The following is a 16,604-nucleotide window of genomic DNA, read 5'->3' as shown; positions in this document are numbered from 1 at the left end:
TTTATATTTCTGTGAATCAGGAAGCCATGGCTGGATAATTTAATGTTCATAATCACCCTGGAGTGCTCAAAATTGTGAATATGAATGGGAATATACTTCAGAGATATTTTACTCATAAGAATTTCTAGGGGTGCCAATAATTGTGTCCAACGTGTATTTGAGAAAAAAAAATATTTCATAATGATATTTCCCCCCCCATTTTAAATTCGTATTATCCAATGAAAGGTTAGATTTTTTTTTTTAATAAAAGATCAAAAGGGTTAATAATGCTGAGCCTTCTTTGATCATATTTACCAAGGGTGCCAATAATTCTGACCACGACTGTATATATATATATATATATACTGTATATATACAGGTGCATCTCAGAAAATTAGAATATGGTGAAAAAGTTGAAAAATCAGTATCTCAAAATATTAGAATATTTACATTTGTGTTTCAATTAATGACCATCTCTACAGTATAAATTCCGGGTATCTCTTGTTCTTTGAAACCACAATAATGGGGAAGACTGCTGACTTGGCAATGGTCCAGAAGACGAACATTGACGCCCTCCACAAAGAGGGTAAGTCACAGATTTCTTATTCTTAAACATCCTCAACAGTTACTGGTCTTGTATTAAAACACCTTCATTTTGCACACTTTAGTATTTATTTGAAAAAGAAATCACTTTACATCATTCAAGCGTGGCAATATAAAAAAGAAACAGCGTTACAGCTCTTTAATGAAAACAAGATAACTCTTAAAAACATTTCTAAAATCTGTAGTTGTCAAAATGACACAGCATGACATAATACTGGCTGATATTAACTGTGAATATAACATTGTTTACAATATCCTAAAGCCATAAAGTGCTTTGATCTATATGATGGTATTTCACCATCACAGCCAATTTAAAACAGCAGTTTTTCCTCGATTAACCTCCAGGAACCCAGTTAGAAATGTGCTGTTCTTATCACATGAACAACAAGGAGTTATATGGAGTTATAACACTAGTTATTTACAAATGCATTTGCTTGTTAAATAAAGCTGACAAATGTACCTCTGACTACATACATCCACCAAATCATTCATGTTCAAGACGGTTTCATACACAGACTTTATGGGTGTAAATACATTTCTTATGTACCACAGAAGATAATGTTCCTGGAGGACGGCTCAGTCTGAAACACTTTCCTGCTTTCCGCTAGTATTTTTCACCTTAAGACCAAAATAATTGTGTTGGGTCTGCTAAACAAAAGTACTTTATCATCATCGTAGTACTAACAATATTAAAAGTGATATTAAAGTGGAGTTTGGGTTTTAAATAGTACATCGTTTTTGTTCTTTTGTGTTGCAGACGTGAAACTCACAAAATGATATCCTTTCTTTCAGCCCCAAAATAAATAAAATAATATTTTGATTAAAGACCAATTTATTTATTATTTATTTATATTTTTTGTTTATTATTTAGCACATTTATTCCAAATATTGTTGTGCTTTGTTCATTTTTTAAATACATTTCCTTTTTTTTAAATATGCATTTACTTTCTCATGAAATAAAATCATAATGTAAAAATCATAAAATCATAATGTATGTGTGTGTGTATATATATATGCAATTTGGGGATGAAATGTCACCTTAATACCTTGACTGAGCCATAATTTTACTCTTACATAAAAACATAATAAATTTAGAGACATTTAAAACGAACTAACAAGACAGTGATTACATATGCTAAAGGAAAAATAGATAAAACCTTGTCCTGCAAGGCTAATACCACAATTCTGACAACCCTTATGATGATCCAGTGTCTCCCTGTCAATAACGTAATACTCAACACATAATTCATAAAATAAAAAAAGTTGCAGTGTAAAGCACCACTTTCAAAAAAAAAAAATGAAAATAGTAATGCTTATTAAAAAAAAAAAGTAAATGCACTTTTATGGTATTGTTTTCATCAATATTAGTGTAAAACTTTGAAGAAAAAGGAAATAATTATAGGTATAACTTATGAGAAAATAATTCAAATACAGAGTGCGTTTTGATCTAGTCGTACACGTCTGGCTTCGATAAACCTGCCTTTTTCTTAAGTAAATATAAAGTATGATTTTGACGGGCATTACTTCACACATAATTCAGTACATGATTGCACAATTATTATTTACACCAAGCCGAAATAAATAAGGCAATGTTCTGAAATCATACACTGCTTTTAACCGTTCATAACTACATCCTAATAATAATATCATTCGTTTTAGCTAATGGATAATTTTTTTTGTGATGTGATATTAGCATAAGGCCACAAATGATAATCAATCAAATAAAATGATTCATTTGAACCCTGGTCTTCATAAAGCAAATAGTTTTTTTTACTGCTCAAATCTCTTGTTGTCAAATATGGAAGTGCTACTATCTGGAAACACAAACTGTCCACTGCAGTTTAAAGAAATCAATACGGACGAAGCATGGAAAGCGATGTCCTTCTCAGCGAACGTCGCTTTCTGCAAACTCCTCTTTAATGGAGTGCTTGTGTATCCTGCAGTCGGGCATGTCAAAGCCGAAGTCGGCCCACTCCTCCGCTCCCGTGGGGGCGCCGCGGTTGGGGATGGTGATGGTGTGCCGCACTCTGAAGTGCACGGCCTCCATGACGCGCTGCCGCTGCAGCTCTCCTCCGCCGCCGATGGCCATGGTGGCCATGTTACTGCTGGAGCGGATGAGCTGCTGGCCGTAATCGTGGCCCTGCTTCATGTCCTGCAGGCCCCTCCAGATCGCCATCCGGAACTGCTCAGGGATCTTCAGCGCCCCAAGGTCCTGAGGAAGAGTGCACAAGAGTGCGTCTTACAGTGAAGGCCACACTACTATTTCATGGTAGAATAAAATGGCCTTTGTGAATCATACTAGGATAGCAATACCTCGTGGGGACATTTCATTGGTCCCCATGAGGTAAACTTTCAGAAAAAGTTGTGTGTAAAGGGGTTAGGTTTAGGGTAAGGGGATTGAAAATACAGTTTGTACAGTAGAAAACCCATTACGCCTATGGAATCAACCCATTAAACATGGAAACTAGTGTGTATGTGTATGTATACATATGTGTGTGTTTTGCAATAAACGTAAGATTTGCTGTTTCTGTGTAATTACCGAGTTTAAATGAGTATTTTTATATTTTACCATAATTTTTTTATTCAATTATGTTGTATGCAATGCATCATTGTCTATTTTGTATAATGTGCTTGTGCTATTTGGCACATTGTCCATTTTTGTATATTTGTACATAATTTTTTTACTATCTGTGTCTTGTCCTGTCGCTGTCATTCTGTTGCACTGTGGAGCTACTGTCACTAAAACAAATTCCTCGTATGTGCAAACTTACCTGGCAATAAAGCTCATTCTGATTCATGGGATTGTAGTTCATTTCCTTCACTAAAACCATTAAGCACAGTCTTGTACATTTGTCGTTTTTTAATTTCAAATTTGGATTTTTGCTTCAAATCAGAGTTTGTAATGTTGTTATTCTCCTCGTGTTTGGTTGGTTTAGTTCATAGCCAGTGATGGGTGGATTACTTCCAATCTGTAGTCTATTTATAAATGACACGAGTTAAGGTCATTGCACACGGAGTCCGAAATGTTCGCGAATGTTTTTTCGTATTCCTCATCCTTTCCAATCAAAATGCTTGTTACGGATGCAAAAATGCAGAAAATTGAACCTGATCCGATTTTTTTTATGACAGACGAACGTTTCGGAGGCAGTGTGTAAACGTGATTGACAACGTAAGGTCGTATTTATTTTTTAATGTGCGAAAATTTCGGACTCAGTATTCAATGACCTTTAGTAAAATAATGTGAATTACACATATTAGTTAATGTAGACTAATGTTTTTATTTATTTTTTTATTACTTTTAGATTACTTTTGACCTAATTTGTTTAGAATGGGTTTTTTGTGAACCATATTGATAAAAAAAAATCCATTCTTTGTTATCAACATCATGAAATGCATTAAACATTACATTACAGTAGCATTTGCCAAAATGTATTCACTGTAAGTAGTAGGTTCATTTAGAAGGGAAAATTAAAAAAATCAATACATTTTTAATAATTTACTGCCATTGTGTGAATAATATGTAAGCATGTAATCCATTAAAAAGTAACTGTAATCTGATTATCAGCATTTTAAAATGTAATATAATCAGTGCTGTCAAATGATTAATCTCATCCAAAATAAGTTTGTTTACAAAATATATGTGTACTGTATATATTTATTAAAAATACAAACACATACAATATATATTTTGAAAATATTTACATGCATATATTTATATTCATATAATATATAAATATATTTATTATATAAACATCACATATTTTTCTTAAATGTATGCATGTATGTGTATTTATATGTACATAATAAATATACACAGTACACATACATATATTTTGTAAACAAAAACTCTTATTTTGGATGTGATTAATTGCAATTAATCGTTTGACAGCACTAAATATTATAATTTTTTTAATCTGATTTCGTAATCCAGACTACATGTAATCAATTACTACACAGCACTGTTCATAGCTTTTAACTTTTAGTGACTTTATAAAAATCCCTACAGGAAAAAAAATGAATGGAGAACAGCATAAAACATGAATGACCCAATAATGAAAGACTGAATAGTTGGTTTACCTCCATGGAAAGAGTCTGAAGGTGGTAGACACTCTGGAGTCCCTGTGAAGTGAAGTAGTCGATGCAGTGTTGGCAGCCCAGGCTGGTTAAGAAACTGTTCAGAGAGAAAAGGAATCCCACTATGACCAAGCGGCTGCGTCCTGTGAATTACATATTCACCCATGGAGAACATAACAAGCCAAGCACCACGGCATTTGCATCTGCACAGGGATTATTATCAGGTACTGATGGAAGGATCATGTGAGTGTATTCGGGCAACCGGATACTTGATTAAAATAAAGCATCTGTATGGGAATCATAATTGATTAAATCAGTGATGATACAAATACCAGTTTAAAAAATGATAAAACGTTGGGCTAGACGTGAATGCAATATACACTAGCATTCAAAAGTTTGGTGAGATTTTGTTTTTCCTCTGCATTCATTTGATCAAAAATCTATATGTGACCCTGGAGCACAAAACCAGTCTTAAGTCGCTGGGGTATATTTGTAGCAATAACCAACACTGTATGAGTCAAAATTATAGATTTTTCTTTTATGCCAAAAATCATTAGGATATTAAGTAAAGATCATGTTCCATGATGATATTTAGTACATTTCCTATTGTAAATATATCAAAACTTAATTTTTGATTAGTAATATGCATTGCTAAGAACTTAATTTGAACAACTTTAAAGGTGATTTTCTCAATATTTAGATTGTTTTGCACCCTCAGATTCCAGATTTTCAAATAGTTGTATCTCAGCCAAATATTGTCCTGTTATCATAACAAACCATACATCAACGGAAAGCTTATTTATTCAGCTTTCAGCCGATGTATAAATCTCAATTTTGAAAAATTGACCCTTATGGTTTTGTGGTCCAGGGTCACGTATATATTTTTCCAATACATACATATATTTTAAAATGTAATTAATTCTTGTGACGCAAAGCTGAATTTTGAGCATGATTACTTCAGTCCATCAGAAATCATTCTTATGTCATATAGTTCTTGTTTCAATGACTGTTTAATATTTTTGTGGAAACCATGAATCCTTACGTAAATGTTGTTTTTTTTCCGTCACATTTTTATCATTAATACATATTTGCTGAATATAATACTTTCTTAAAAAAAGTTTAACTGACCCCAAACTTTTGAACAGTAGTGTAGGTAAATGAAATGCTGCATGCAAATGTCTGTGTATTTAACATTTCAAAATTTGCATATGATTTAATTTTACAAATAAAAATGCAATCACAACATGCAATTACATTAAGGATGCGTAACAAGTTTTTCATTGCATTGATCTTTTTATTATAAATATTTCACCAATAAAAACGACTTGCTTGATACAATCAAAACAAGAAATGTTGTAAATATAAAGCCGACAGAGTTATTTCAAAGGGCGAGCAACTGAGACAAACAGAACCACAGGTATGTCTAGAAAGGTATGCATCATTTTAAACAAAACATGGATTCAGAAACATTGGTTGCTTTGTCATAATTATAGACGCCGACTTTTAATTTCACCCTGATACATTAAGTATTAAATGTAGAGGGAACATTGATATAATAATCAAATTTGTGACAATGGAGTCTGTAAAACATTGCAATGTGCATGACACATCTAGTTTAAAAATAAATATCACTCAAGGTGCTAATATATAAGACTTATGACTGACAAAGTAGCACAGATGACAATTAACTGGGTAAATAATGTAAACAGATAACTGGGTGAAGGTAAATCTCAAAAAGCCTGTCTAGAACATGTTATACAGCGTCATATTTCAATCCAAAAGCGATTGTATTTTGCTGAAAGAAACTAAATATTTTAATTTTTTTTCTTTGCCATTTTAAATATTATACCAATTCTTATTTCTGTAATAAAAATAAAAAGAAGATACGTTATTTAAATTGTAAACAATTATTTGTGTATTTGTTGTGCTGTCTTTAATTTATGCTTATTTAAAGAAAAACAACTACTGTAGCGAGAAAATAACTTTTTTATTTAATAAAAAAATACGTAATATTTATAATATTATAAAAAAATCGAAATATTATAAAATACTAAATATTAAGTAAAACAATTATTAATATTATTAAGAATAATGAGAATTACAACAAAATAAATAAAACTCCATATCTATGACAATAATGTGTATATATGGGGGAAATTAGCTTAATTGTCATGAAAATAATGTTACAGTGCAAAAAAAAAAAAAAAAAAAAACTTAAAATGGTGCTTAAATCCAATGAAGCAAAATATAACTTCTAATATTTTTTATTTTGGGAGATTAACCCAAATGATGAAACTGCACAGGCCATTAATCACCTCTCCACCCCCATCCAGCCCGATGTGATAAATGACTGCATGTGATCAGTAATATGTAGAATTATATTAATAGAAAAAGTGGTTAACATTTGAATATGTATATAAATGAAAAAGGCTTTGCACACTAAACTGTGATTTGAAAACTTTTCCCTGACCAGCAGAGAAATATTTAGAAAGTTCTTACTCTTATGTACAAATAATTACAAAAAAGAAACCAAAAGACTCTTTAAAAGCAAAGGTTTCATTATAATCGAAATCCTCTTTTGTGTATTAGCACAAAAGAAAAGGCATCAATATCCTGTAATTCCATGATTAACCATGTAAAGACAAATGTGACTCTCGACCACACAACCAGTCATAAGTCGCTGGGGTATATTTGTAGCAATATGAGTCTTAATTATCGATTTTTCTTTTATGCCAAAAATCATTAGGATATTAAGTAAAGATCATGTTCCATGAAGATATTTTGTAAATTTCCTCCCGTAAATATGTCAAAACTTAATTTTGATTAGTAATATGCATTGCTAAGAACTTAATTTGGACAACTTTAAAGGAGATTTTCTCAATATTTAGATTTTTTTGCACCCTCAGATTCCAGATATTCAAATAGTTGTATCTCAGCCAAATATTGTCCTATCCTAACAAACCATACATCAATGGAAAGATTATTTATTCAGCTTTCAGATGATGTATAAATCTCAATTTCATAAAATTGACCCTTATGACTGGTTTTGTGGTCCAGGGTCACAAATGATGAAGAGAAGGGGAAACGGAGATACATCTAAATTGAATGGTTTAAGGTTTATCTCTGTAAAATAAGACAACCTGAAGCCACTGTTGATAAGATACATCAGGCTGATTTCAGTCACACTGTTGTAAAAATAAATTGCTAATTAAATTATAAAAAGCAGCTGTAGATTATGTGTGTGTGTGTGTGTGTCAGGTTGGTGCTACTGCAGGGTGAAGTACCTGACGAGGCTGGGGTCGGGGTTGTAAGGTGGGGGAGGGGTACAGTGAGAGGTGGACACTAGAGACTGAGACGCATGAGCTCCATTCACATCGCCGTTCGACTGCATATGGTGTCCACCCAGCATGTTCGTACCTGCAGAGACAAACCCACGAGAACCAGTCAACACACACAAATCAACAGATGAGAGTCACATGGGATTTAGCGAGTAAATATGGGCCATCGTCTGAGATGTGATTGTTAGAGTCTCGCTTTTTATTCAGTGAAAGCAAAGCAAATCAAACAGGTGCGCTTGTGAAAAAGAAGTGTGCTTAATTGTATTGAATGTGCATTTGTAGTGAACTTCAAATCTTAATAGTATAGTTTTAAAAAGGTGTATTTGCAGATAATATAATATTACTGAAATAAAATGACACTCAAGTGTACTTAAAGAGAGACACATTCATGTTTCTTAGCACACTTAAGTACACTTTTAAAAAGTGCACTGTCAAATTAGAGGTTTTACTTTAAAGCACATTTTAAATTAATATTTTAATAATCTTTTGTCATGCTTTAAAGAAGTACACTTACATGTACACATGGAAAGAAGAATGTTTAAACTGAGAAATTTTTACAATTTTATGCACAAAATGAGCTCATTTCAAATTTGATGCCAACTACAGGTCTCAAAATAGTTGTGACGGGGGCATGTTTACCAAGGTGTAGCATCTCCTCTTCTTTACAAAACAGTTTGAAGACATCTGAGTATCGAGGTTATAAGTTTCTGGAGTTTTGGTGTCGGAATTTGGTCCCATTCTTGCCTGATATATGTTTCCAGCTGCTGAAGAGTTTGTGGTCGTCTTTGACGTATTTTTCGCTTAATGATGGGCCAAATGTTCTCTATAGGTGAAAGATCTGGACTTCAGGCAGGCCAATTCAGCACCGGATTCTTCCACTATGAAGCCACACTGTTGTAATAGCTGCAGTATGTGGTTTTGTATTGTCCTGCTGAAATACACATCGTCTGGAGGGGAGCATATGTTGCTCTAAAACCTTGATATACCTTTCAGTATTCATAGTGCCTTCCAAAGCATGCAAGCTGTCCATACCGTATGCACTTATGCACCCCCATACCATCAGAGATGCTGGCTTTTGAACTGAACGCTGATAACACGCTGGAAGGTGTCAAATTTGGACTCCTCTGACCATAGAACATTTTTCCACTTTAAAACAGTCCATTTTAAATGAGCCTTGGCCCACAGGACACGACGGCGCTTCTGGACCATGATCATATATGGCTTCCTTTTTGCATGATAGAGCTTTAGTTGGCATCTGCAGATGGCTGTTGGTAAACCAACAGTAGTTTCTGGAAGTATTCCTGGGCCCATTTAGTAATGTCAATGACAGAATCATGCCGATGAGTGATGCAGTGTCGTCTGAGGGCCCGAAGACCACGGGCATCCAACAAAGGTCTTCAGCCTTGTCCCTTACGCAGAGATTTCTCCAGTTTCTCTGAATCTTTTGATGATATTATGCACTGTAGATGATGAGATTTGCAAAGCCTTTGCAATTTGATGTTGAGAAACGTTGTTTTTAAAGTATTCCACAATATTTTTATGCCCTCTTTCACCGATTGGAGAGCCTCTGCCCAGCTTTACTTCTGAGAGACTCTGCCTCTCTAAGACATCCCTTTTATAGCTAATCATGTTACAGACCTGATGTCAATTAACTTAATTAGTTGCTAAATGTTCTCCCAGCTGAATATTTTCAAAATGTCTTGCTTTTTCAGCCCTTTGTTGCCCCCGTGCCAACTTTTTTGAGACCTGTAGCAGGCATCAAATTTGAAATGAGCTCATTTAGTGGATAACATCTCCATTTAAACCTTTGTTATGTTCTCTTATGTTCTGTTGTGAATAAAATATTGGCTCATGTGATTTGAAAGTCTTTTAGTTTTCATTTTATTTCCGGAATTCGGGTTGTACTTCATTAAATCTGAACTGTGTGTGTTTGATATTTGATATTGAAAGTTTTAATAAAATGTTTTATCCTGTTTTCCATTCATTTTGTCCAGTAGGGATTTTTAAAAAAGTCACTAAAAGTTAAAAGCTATGAACAGTGCTGGTAGTAACTGATTACATGTAATGTGGATTATGTAATTGGATTCCAAAAATTAAGTACTCTAATTAATTATATCAAATTTTAAAATGCTAATAATCAGATTACAGTTACTTTTTAATGGATTACATAATTACATATATTTTAGATCCCTTAATCCTACACAATACCTCAATTTAACACCCTACTACCCTACTATTAATAACCAGTAATTAGGAGTTTATTGGGCCAAAAGTCATAGTCACTAGTTAGTTACAGCTGCAGTCCGTAAATTTTGCCTCTTTGTCGCCATCTCTGTTTGAAAACCTGGAATTGCAGCTTTTTACGGAATTATCTTCCTTCCGTGCGCTGTGCTCCGGCACAACTCCAGCGTGGATGAATCTAATGTTTTGAGGAGTATGTGTGGCTGTCAGTCACCGCACCGGTATGGATATTTACTGTACTTCGCAATCACAAATACTAGCCAACATCTTGGAATATATGACCCAAATCAGAATTTTCACCGTATATTGTCATCTGAACAAGTAACAAGCCTGCCTGTACCACTCAAATTAGAAAACATTATTATAAGCTAACCGTTGTGAAACGGGCTAAAGTATGGCGATAGTTTTGAACACTGGCTGGTTATGTACTTGCTCAAATATTGATTTTGAGCTTTGAGCTTTAGTAGTATAAACTGAACCTTAAAATTAAGTGTGACCATTTAAACTATAAAACATTTTAATTTCATTGCAATTAATTAAATGCGGCAAAAGTATGTCACTTCACTTAATAGGCAATTAAGTGTCTGAAAACATTACATTAAGTGTGTGTGTGTGTGTGAGAGAGAGAGAGAGAGAGAGAGAGAGAGAGAGATGTGAAAAAATGCAAACTCAAATTTCATGACCAATAAATTTAGCTGGAAAATGCTCCTAATTTACAGCTCATTGGCAATTTTGTCAACAAGGTAATTGTATGAAATGTACGGTTAATATAAAGGCACTGAAATGTTGTGTAGGCTCTTACCCATATGTGACATGGACGCAGAGGGTCCTGCGCTCTGCTGAGTCTGCTGTGTCACGAGCTGATTCACTGAGGGAAGCTTGCTGATGGGCTCGTGGATCTTATTCATGTTATTGAGTGTGCCATATGGAGATGGAGAGGCAACATGACTCCTGTCCATCACATGAGAGGAATATAATTAATGTACGGCACTCAATGTGGAACACTGAAGTACTAGATGCTAAAGAAAGAGCTGAAAGAGGTCATATCGTGAACGACTGAATATATTCTCCTCTTGTGAAAAAAAAAAAAAAACGTATATACTGTTATTTACATTGCAAAGCTCCCTCCTTATTTTATCAATCTATTAACTGAGATTAATCTGGCTTTTATGATATTTATGAGTTCTGACAGTTATGAAATTACAGTGAACATTGATTATGTGGTCCATGTGTACTTATCAAAACCTGTACTCAGTAACTTGGCAGGTGTGATTACTACCAGCGTTGGGGAAAGTTACTTTTAAAAGTAATGCATTACAATATTGCATTACTCCATTAAAAAAGTAACTAACTGTTACTTTTATGGAAAGTAATGCATTACGTTACTTTTGTGTTACTTTTTGTCACCTGGGCTTGCTTATATTTGTTTTTTTAATAACAAAAAAAAAAAAAAGTTATACTTTTGGCAACTGTAAAGGCCCTTTCACACCAAAAGTGAAATGAATAAGCCTCAGTCTGAAGGAAGAATCTCTGCACCTCACTCCTGATTTCTCTCAACATGGGGACAGTCAGTGAATAAAAACAAAGTAGCTTGCATTACTTAATTGAAAAGGTAACTCAGATATTTTGCAGTAAATTTAAAAGTAATGTGTTACTTTACTAGTTACTTGAAAAAGTAATCTGATTACTTTACTCCAGTCTTCAGTGTCACATGATCCTTCAGAAATCATTCCAATATACTCATTTGCTGCTCAAGAAACATTATTATTATTATCAATATTAAAAACAGTTGAGCTGCTTCATATTTTGTGGAAACCATTTTTTTCAGAATTATTTGATTAATAAAAAGTTTAAAAGAACAATTTATTTGAAATATAAAAGGTTTAACTCGCTTTTGATAAATTTAATGCATCCATATTTAAAAAAAAACAAATAATCTTACATGTCCTGACTCTGAACGTTTACAGTATTGTATGATGCCTATATAAAGACTCACTGTCTCTGTAGGAGCTGCTGTTGTTGTTGTCTGTATGAATCCACGAAATGTTGTGGTACATACTCCACAAGCTCCAAACTGTCCTTTATCTTCATCAGGATGTCAAAGTTTTCCCGGCCTCGCACCTTCAAAACAATCCAAAAATATTAGAATTAGCTAACATAAAAAAAATAAAAATAAACATTAAAACAAATCAAACTGCATGCTTCCACACTCACTGGTATGTAATACATCTCCTCTTCTCCATGTCGCCTCTTCTTGATGTTGATGGAAGGACCTGTAATGTTGGCTGGAGTCTGTTTGAAATCTGTGAGATCAGAAACAGAAGCTCCAGTTGTAACCACAGATAACATAACTAAGATATCAACTGTCAGATTAGACACTTATATTGAATATGAAGTGAAGTGACATTCAGCCAAGTATGGTGACCCATACTCGGAATTCGTGCTCTGCATTTAACCCATCCAACGTGCACACACACAGCAGTGAACACACACACAGCAGTGAACACACACATTCACACCGTGAACACACACACAGCAGTGAACACACACCCGGAGCAGTGGGCAGCCATTTATGCTGCGGTGCCCGGGGAGCAGTTGGGGGTTCAGTGCCTTGCTCAAGGGCACCTCAGTCGTGGTATTGAGGGTGGAGAGAGCGCTGGACATTCACTCCCCCCACCTACAATCCCTGCCGGCTGGAGACTCGAACCCGCAACCTTTGGATTACGAGTCCGACTCTCTAACCATTAGGCCACGACTTCCCCAAATATGATATGATATGAAGAATGATGGCTCACTTCGTTTATTGGCATTTCCATTTTTGGCCACGCTCTCATTTAGAGCCTGTTGCTCCCTGAAATGATCCTCGTCTGCTTTGCGGTCTCGACCGGGACAGGCACAAATCCGGCCCTCAAACGAACGCCTGCCGAGAACCTGTCCGCTGAGCAAAACATGCTAGAATTCAGCTTTAACTTCAAGCATAACCAAACTATTTTAATAGTTTGCATGTTGTTGTCATGCAATTCACAATTAAAATATCACATTTCAATCCTAAGTATGCTTTTGTTTAATTTTGTTCTGTTCTGAAGCAAAACCACTTAAAGGGATAAAATACTGTCATCATTTGCTCACCCAGTGGATCCAAACTGATTTGAGTTTCTTTCTTCTGTTTCTGGTCCCCTTTGACTTCCATAGTATTTTATTTTTTTCCCATTCTATGGAAGTCAGTTGTGACTAGCAACTGTTTAGTTACCCACACTCTTCACAATATCTTATTTTGTGTTCAGAAGAAAGAAACTCATATAAAAACAACTTCAGGGTGAGTAAATCATGACAGAATTGTCATTTTGGGTGAACTTTCCCTTTAAGAAACACTCTTTTGGAAGCAGAGAAATATTTCAGTGTATTTTTTGCTGTAGAAAACTTATATGAAAACGTAATGGTGTTGACTCACTCTCGTGTCTCCAGCATGATGATGATGAGGATGGGTCTGCGGTTCATTCCACCGACACAACTGCTGTTGCACATGAAATTATACAGAATGGTTGTGAACTCAGTCCCCACCTTGACAAACAGATGACAAAAGAAAGAGACAATCAGTTTCCAAACGCATTATATTATAAATAGAGGATAAAGTATTCTGTTCAGGGGAAAATATTTGCATTGAGAAGTCAAATTCACTTTAATAACTTGATTTAGATTTGTTCAGAAACACCGGAAAATGGTAACACTTTACACTAAGGTTACATTTGTTAACAATACGTAACTACTTAATGTTAATGTTACATTATGTAACTATATTAGATAAACTAACAAAGAAAATTAATTCTAAAGCATGTGTTAATTTACATTAATTACATTAATTATGAATGTAGTTAATGTTAAATTCAACATTTAATGATACAATTCTAACGTGAACTAACAATGAACCATTGTATTTATATTAACTAACGTTGACAAAAATGATTAAATACTGCAACAAATTAACTGCTCATTGTTAATTAATGATGTAACTAATTAAACGTTAATAAAACATTGACTAATGAGACTTTTTTGTTTAGTCATCAGTCAATGATGTTCAAGAAATCCCTTTTTTAATTTACGTTTTTTAGTTAAAAATTGCTGTTCATCACTGTTTTTGTACACTTAATACATTTCATTCAATACATTACTAAAAAGAAACAGTTCCAAAAAGCTATGTATTTATTGATCAAGCATCATCTTCATCACTTACAGTATGTAAGAGATATACACCTCTAGGTGGCGCCAATCATTTGATATTCAACACAAAACAAAGCAACAGTTTAAAAAGAGGAATAACTGCAGGTATTGTAACTGAGAATGATCTCTGGGTTATTTATCGCCAGTCAGAACATGTTTAGCGTCCTGAACTGAATGATCACTGCATGCCATCAAACAATATGTATACTTGTGCACTTATGCATATGGATCTTCAAGAATTCACAATATGTTTATGTGCTGTCGTGCCGCAACAGACACGAATATACAAAGTGCATGTGAAATAAAACAGCACTAGAACATGTTATATGAAGCATAAGAGTGGAGAACAATATAGATTTTTAATAAATAAATATTAACATTTAATACTTAAAGCTGCAGTCCGTAACTTTTTTTGGGTTAAAAATGATCCAAAATCAATATTTGAGCAAGTACATAACCAGCCAGTGTTCAAAACTATCGCTATACTTTAGCCCGTTTCACAACGGTTAGCTTATAATAATGCTTTCTAATTTGAGTGGTACAGGTAGGTTTACGCGGCATATTCGAGCATGGCACTGCATCATTACGTCACGTCTGTAAACATAAAGACATTTTCTCGGCTAGTAGGCTACCTCATGTGAGGATCCTGCAGGTGGCGCATCGTTTATAGCCGTTTCTCACAGCAGCTGGAATAATTAAATGTATCATTTTGATGGCGGATTGTGATCCAGAAAGGATTATGTGTTTATGAAACACGTGTGAATGAAATTAAATTATATTCCAGTTTTAAACATGCCTCTAAGTACAGATAGCCTGGGATTACACAGGATTTGTATTCTAAAGAAAACCATTTCGAAGGGAGCATAATTTGCTTTTGGGATTAAAATAATTTCTTAATATGAAATTCGAATGGCATGACAATTAGATTAGACTGTACAGAAATTGAAATCTACATGCTAATACACACTTTACCCATAGTCACGCAATGCTGATGTTGTTAACATTAATAATTTGAGAATAAAGTAAAACAATAATAATAATTTTCATGGTTTAATATGATATGAGCTAACCGATCTTTAGATTAAATCACCATTGGTAGTGCGATTTATTGTAATGCTTTTTTCCTCAGTTGGTCAGAACAAACGTGGCAGGCTTGTTACTTGTTCATATGACAATATATGGTGAAAATTCTGATTTGGGTCATATTTTCCAAACATAGGCTAGAATCTGTGATTACTAAGTGTTCACACCGGTGCTGTGACTGACAGCTACGCCGGAGTACAGCCCAAGTAATGAAGATAATTCAGCACCTGGCTGCAATACCAGGTTTTCAACAGAGGTGGCGACAAAGAGGCAAAACTTACGGACTGCAGCTTTAATATTTTATTCATATTAAAATATATAGAAGAAAACTAACTAAATAGTATCTCAATGACACTAAGATAACACTGGGAGTTACGTGCAATGACTGAACTAACCTGTGGAGCCTCATACGGAACGAGAGCGCTCTGTCGGCCGGTCACAGCATCATCCACATACTGACACAGATTATTGCCCTCCACGCGTATCAAGTGACTGGCAGGAGCTGTCTGACCTGGACAGAGTCAGCAGGACAAGAAAGATCATGAATTAGAAGTGGAAGGACAACGGGAATATTTCCTTTTGTGGCATATGAAAGCGACCAAGTGTGAATGTGAATGAGGTAGCTTTATTTTCAGTTCAAAACCTCACAAAACTATTTAGCTATAGAATAATAGATGTATTGGAAACAAGACCAGGCATTCAATGTCTCGTTTCAGAAAACAAGAAAATCTTTGTTTACATTTTTACTTTAACACTTGAAAGTTTAGTAAATTAAATATGAGTGAATGAGCTGAAGACAAATGACTTAAAAAAAAAAAGACTATCTATCATTGCTGACCATAGAGTCCAAGGTGGTTTGGATTTTCAGGATGTCAATAACCAGTTTGCAAAGCAATATCAACATTTAGAAGGAAACATGGTCTGATTTTAGTAGGCAATTGTTTTTAGTCAAATGTTGGTGGTTAGCTGTATTTTGTTCAAATTTATGTCTTATATTGAAACAGACTGTTTATATTATAGCAGTCCACTAGTTCTGAAATGTGTTGTATTTTTCTGCATAACATGTTC

General features: G+C 34.4%; 1 protein-coding gene across 2 annotated transcripts in view; it reads right to left on the bottom strand.

The window, feature by feature from the left end:
• Positions 1-1,457: 1,457 nt before the first annotated feature.
• LOC306849552 (tumor protein p73-like) overlaps positions 1,458-16,604 on the bottom strand; it is a 36,581-nt gene continuing 21,434 nt past the window's right edge. Inside the window, exons 4-12 of one of the 2 annotated variants that reach the window (XM_079384670.1) lie at positions 15,932-16,047; positions 13,687-13,796; positions 13,031-13,173; positions 12,450-12,538; positions 12,232-12,356; positions 11,038-11,186; positions 7,941-8,073; positions 4,660-4,753; positions 1,458-2,794 (exon numbers count right to left, since the gene is read on the bottom strand). In XM_079384670.1, coding sequence (XP_079240796.1) covers positions 2,468-2,794; positions 4,660-4,753; positions 7,941-8,073; positions 11,038-11,186; positions 12,232-12,356; positions 12,450-12,538; positions 13,031-13,173; positions 13,687-13,796; positions 15,932-16,047 — 1,286 coding nt within the window. In that variant the 3' untranslated portion in view covers positions 1,458-2,467. Of the gene's footprint in view, positions 2,795-4,659; positions 4,800-7,940; positions 8,074-11,037; positions 11,187-12,231; positions 12,357-12,449; positions 12,539-13,030; positions 13,174-13,686; positions 13,797-15,931; positions 16,048-16,604 lie in introns of both variants that reach the window. The other variant, XM_079384671.1, reaches the window with a different exon arrangement.

This window comes from Barbus barbus (genome assembly GCF_936440315.1).
Source record: "Barbus barbus genome assembly, chromosome: 29".
NCBI classification, from domain to species: domain Eukaryota; kingdom Metazoa; phylum Chordata; class Actinopteri; order Cypriniformes; family Cyprinidae; genus Barbus; species Barbus barbus.
Note: the sequence above shows the minus strand (reverse complement) of the source record. Positions and strands in the feature narration are given on the sequence as shown.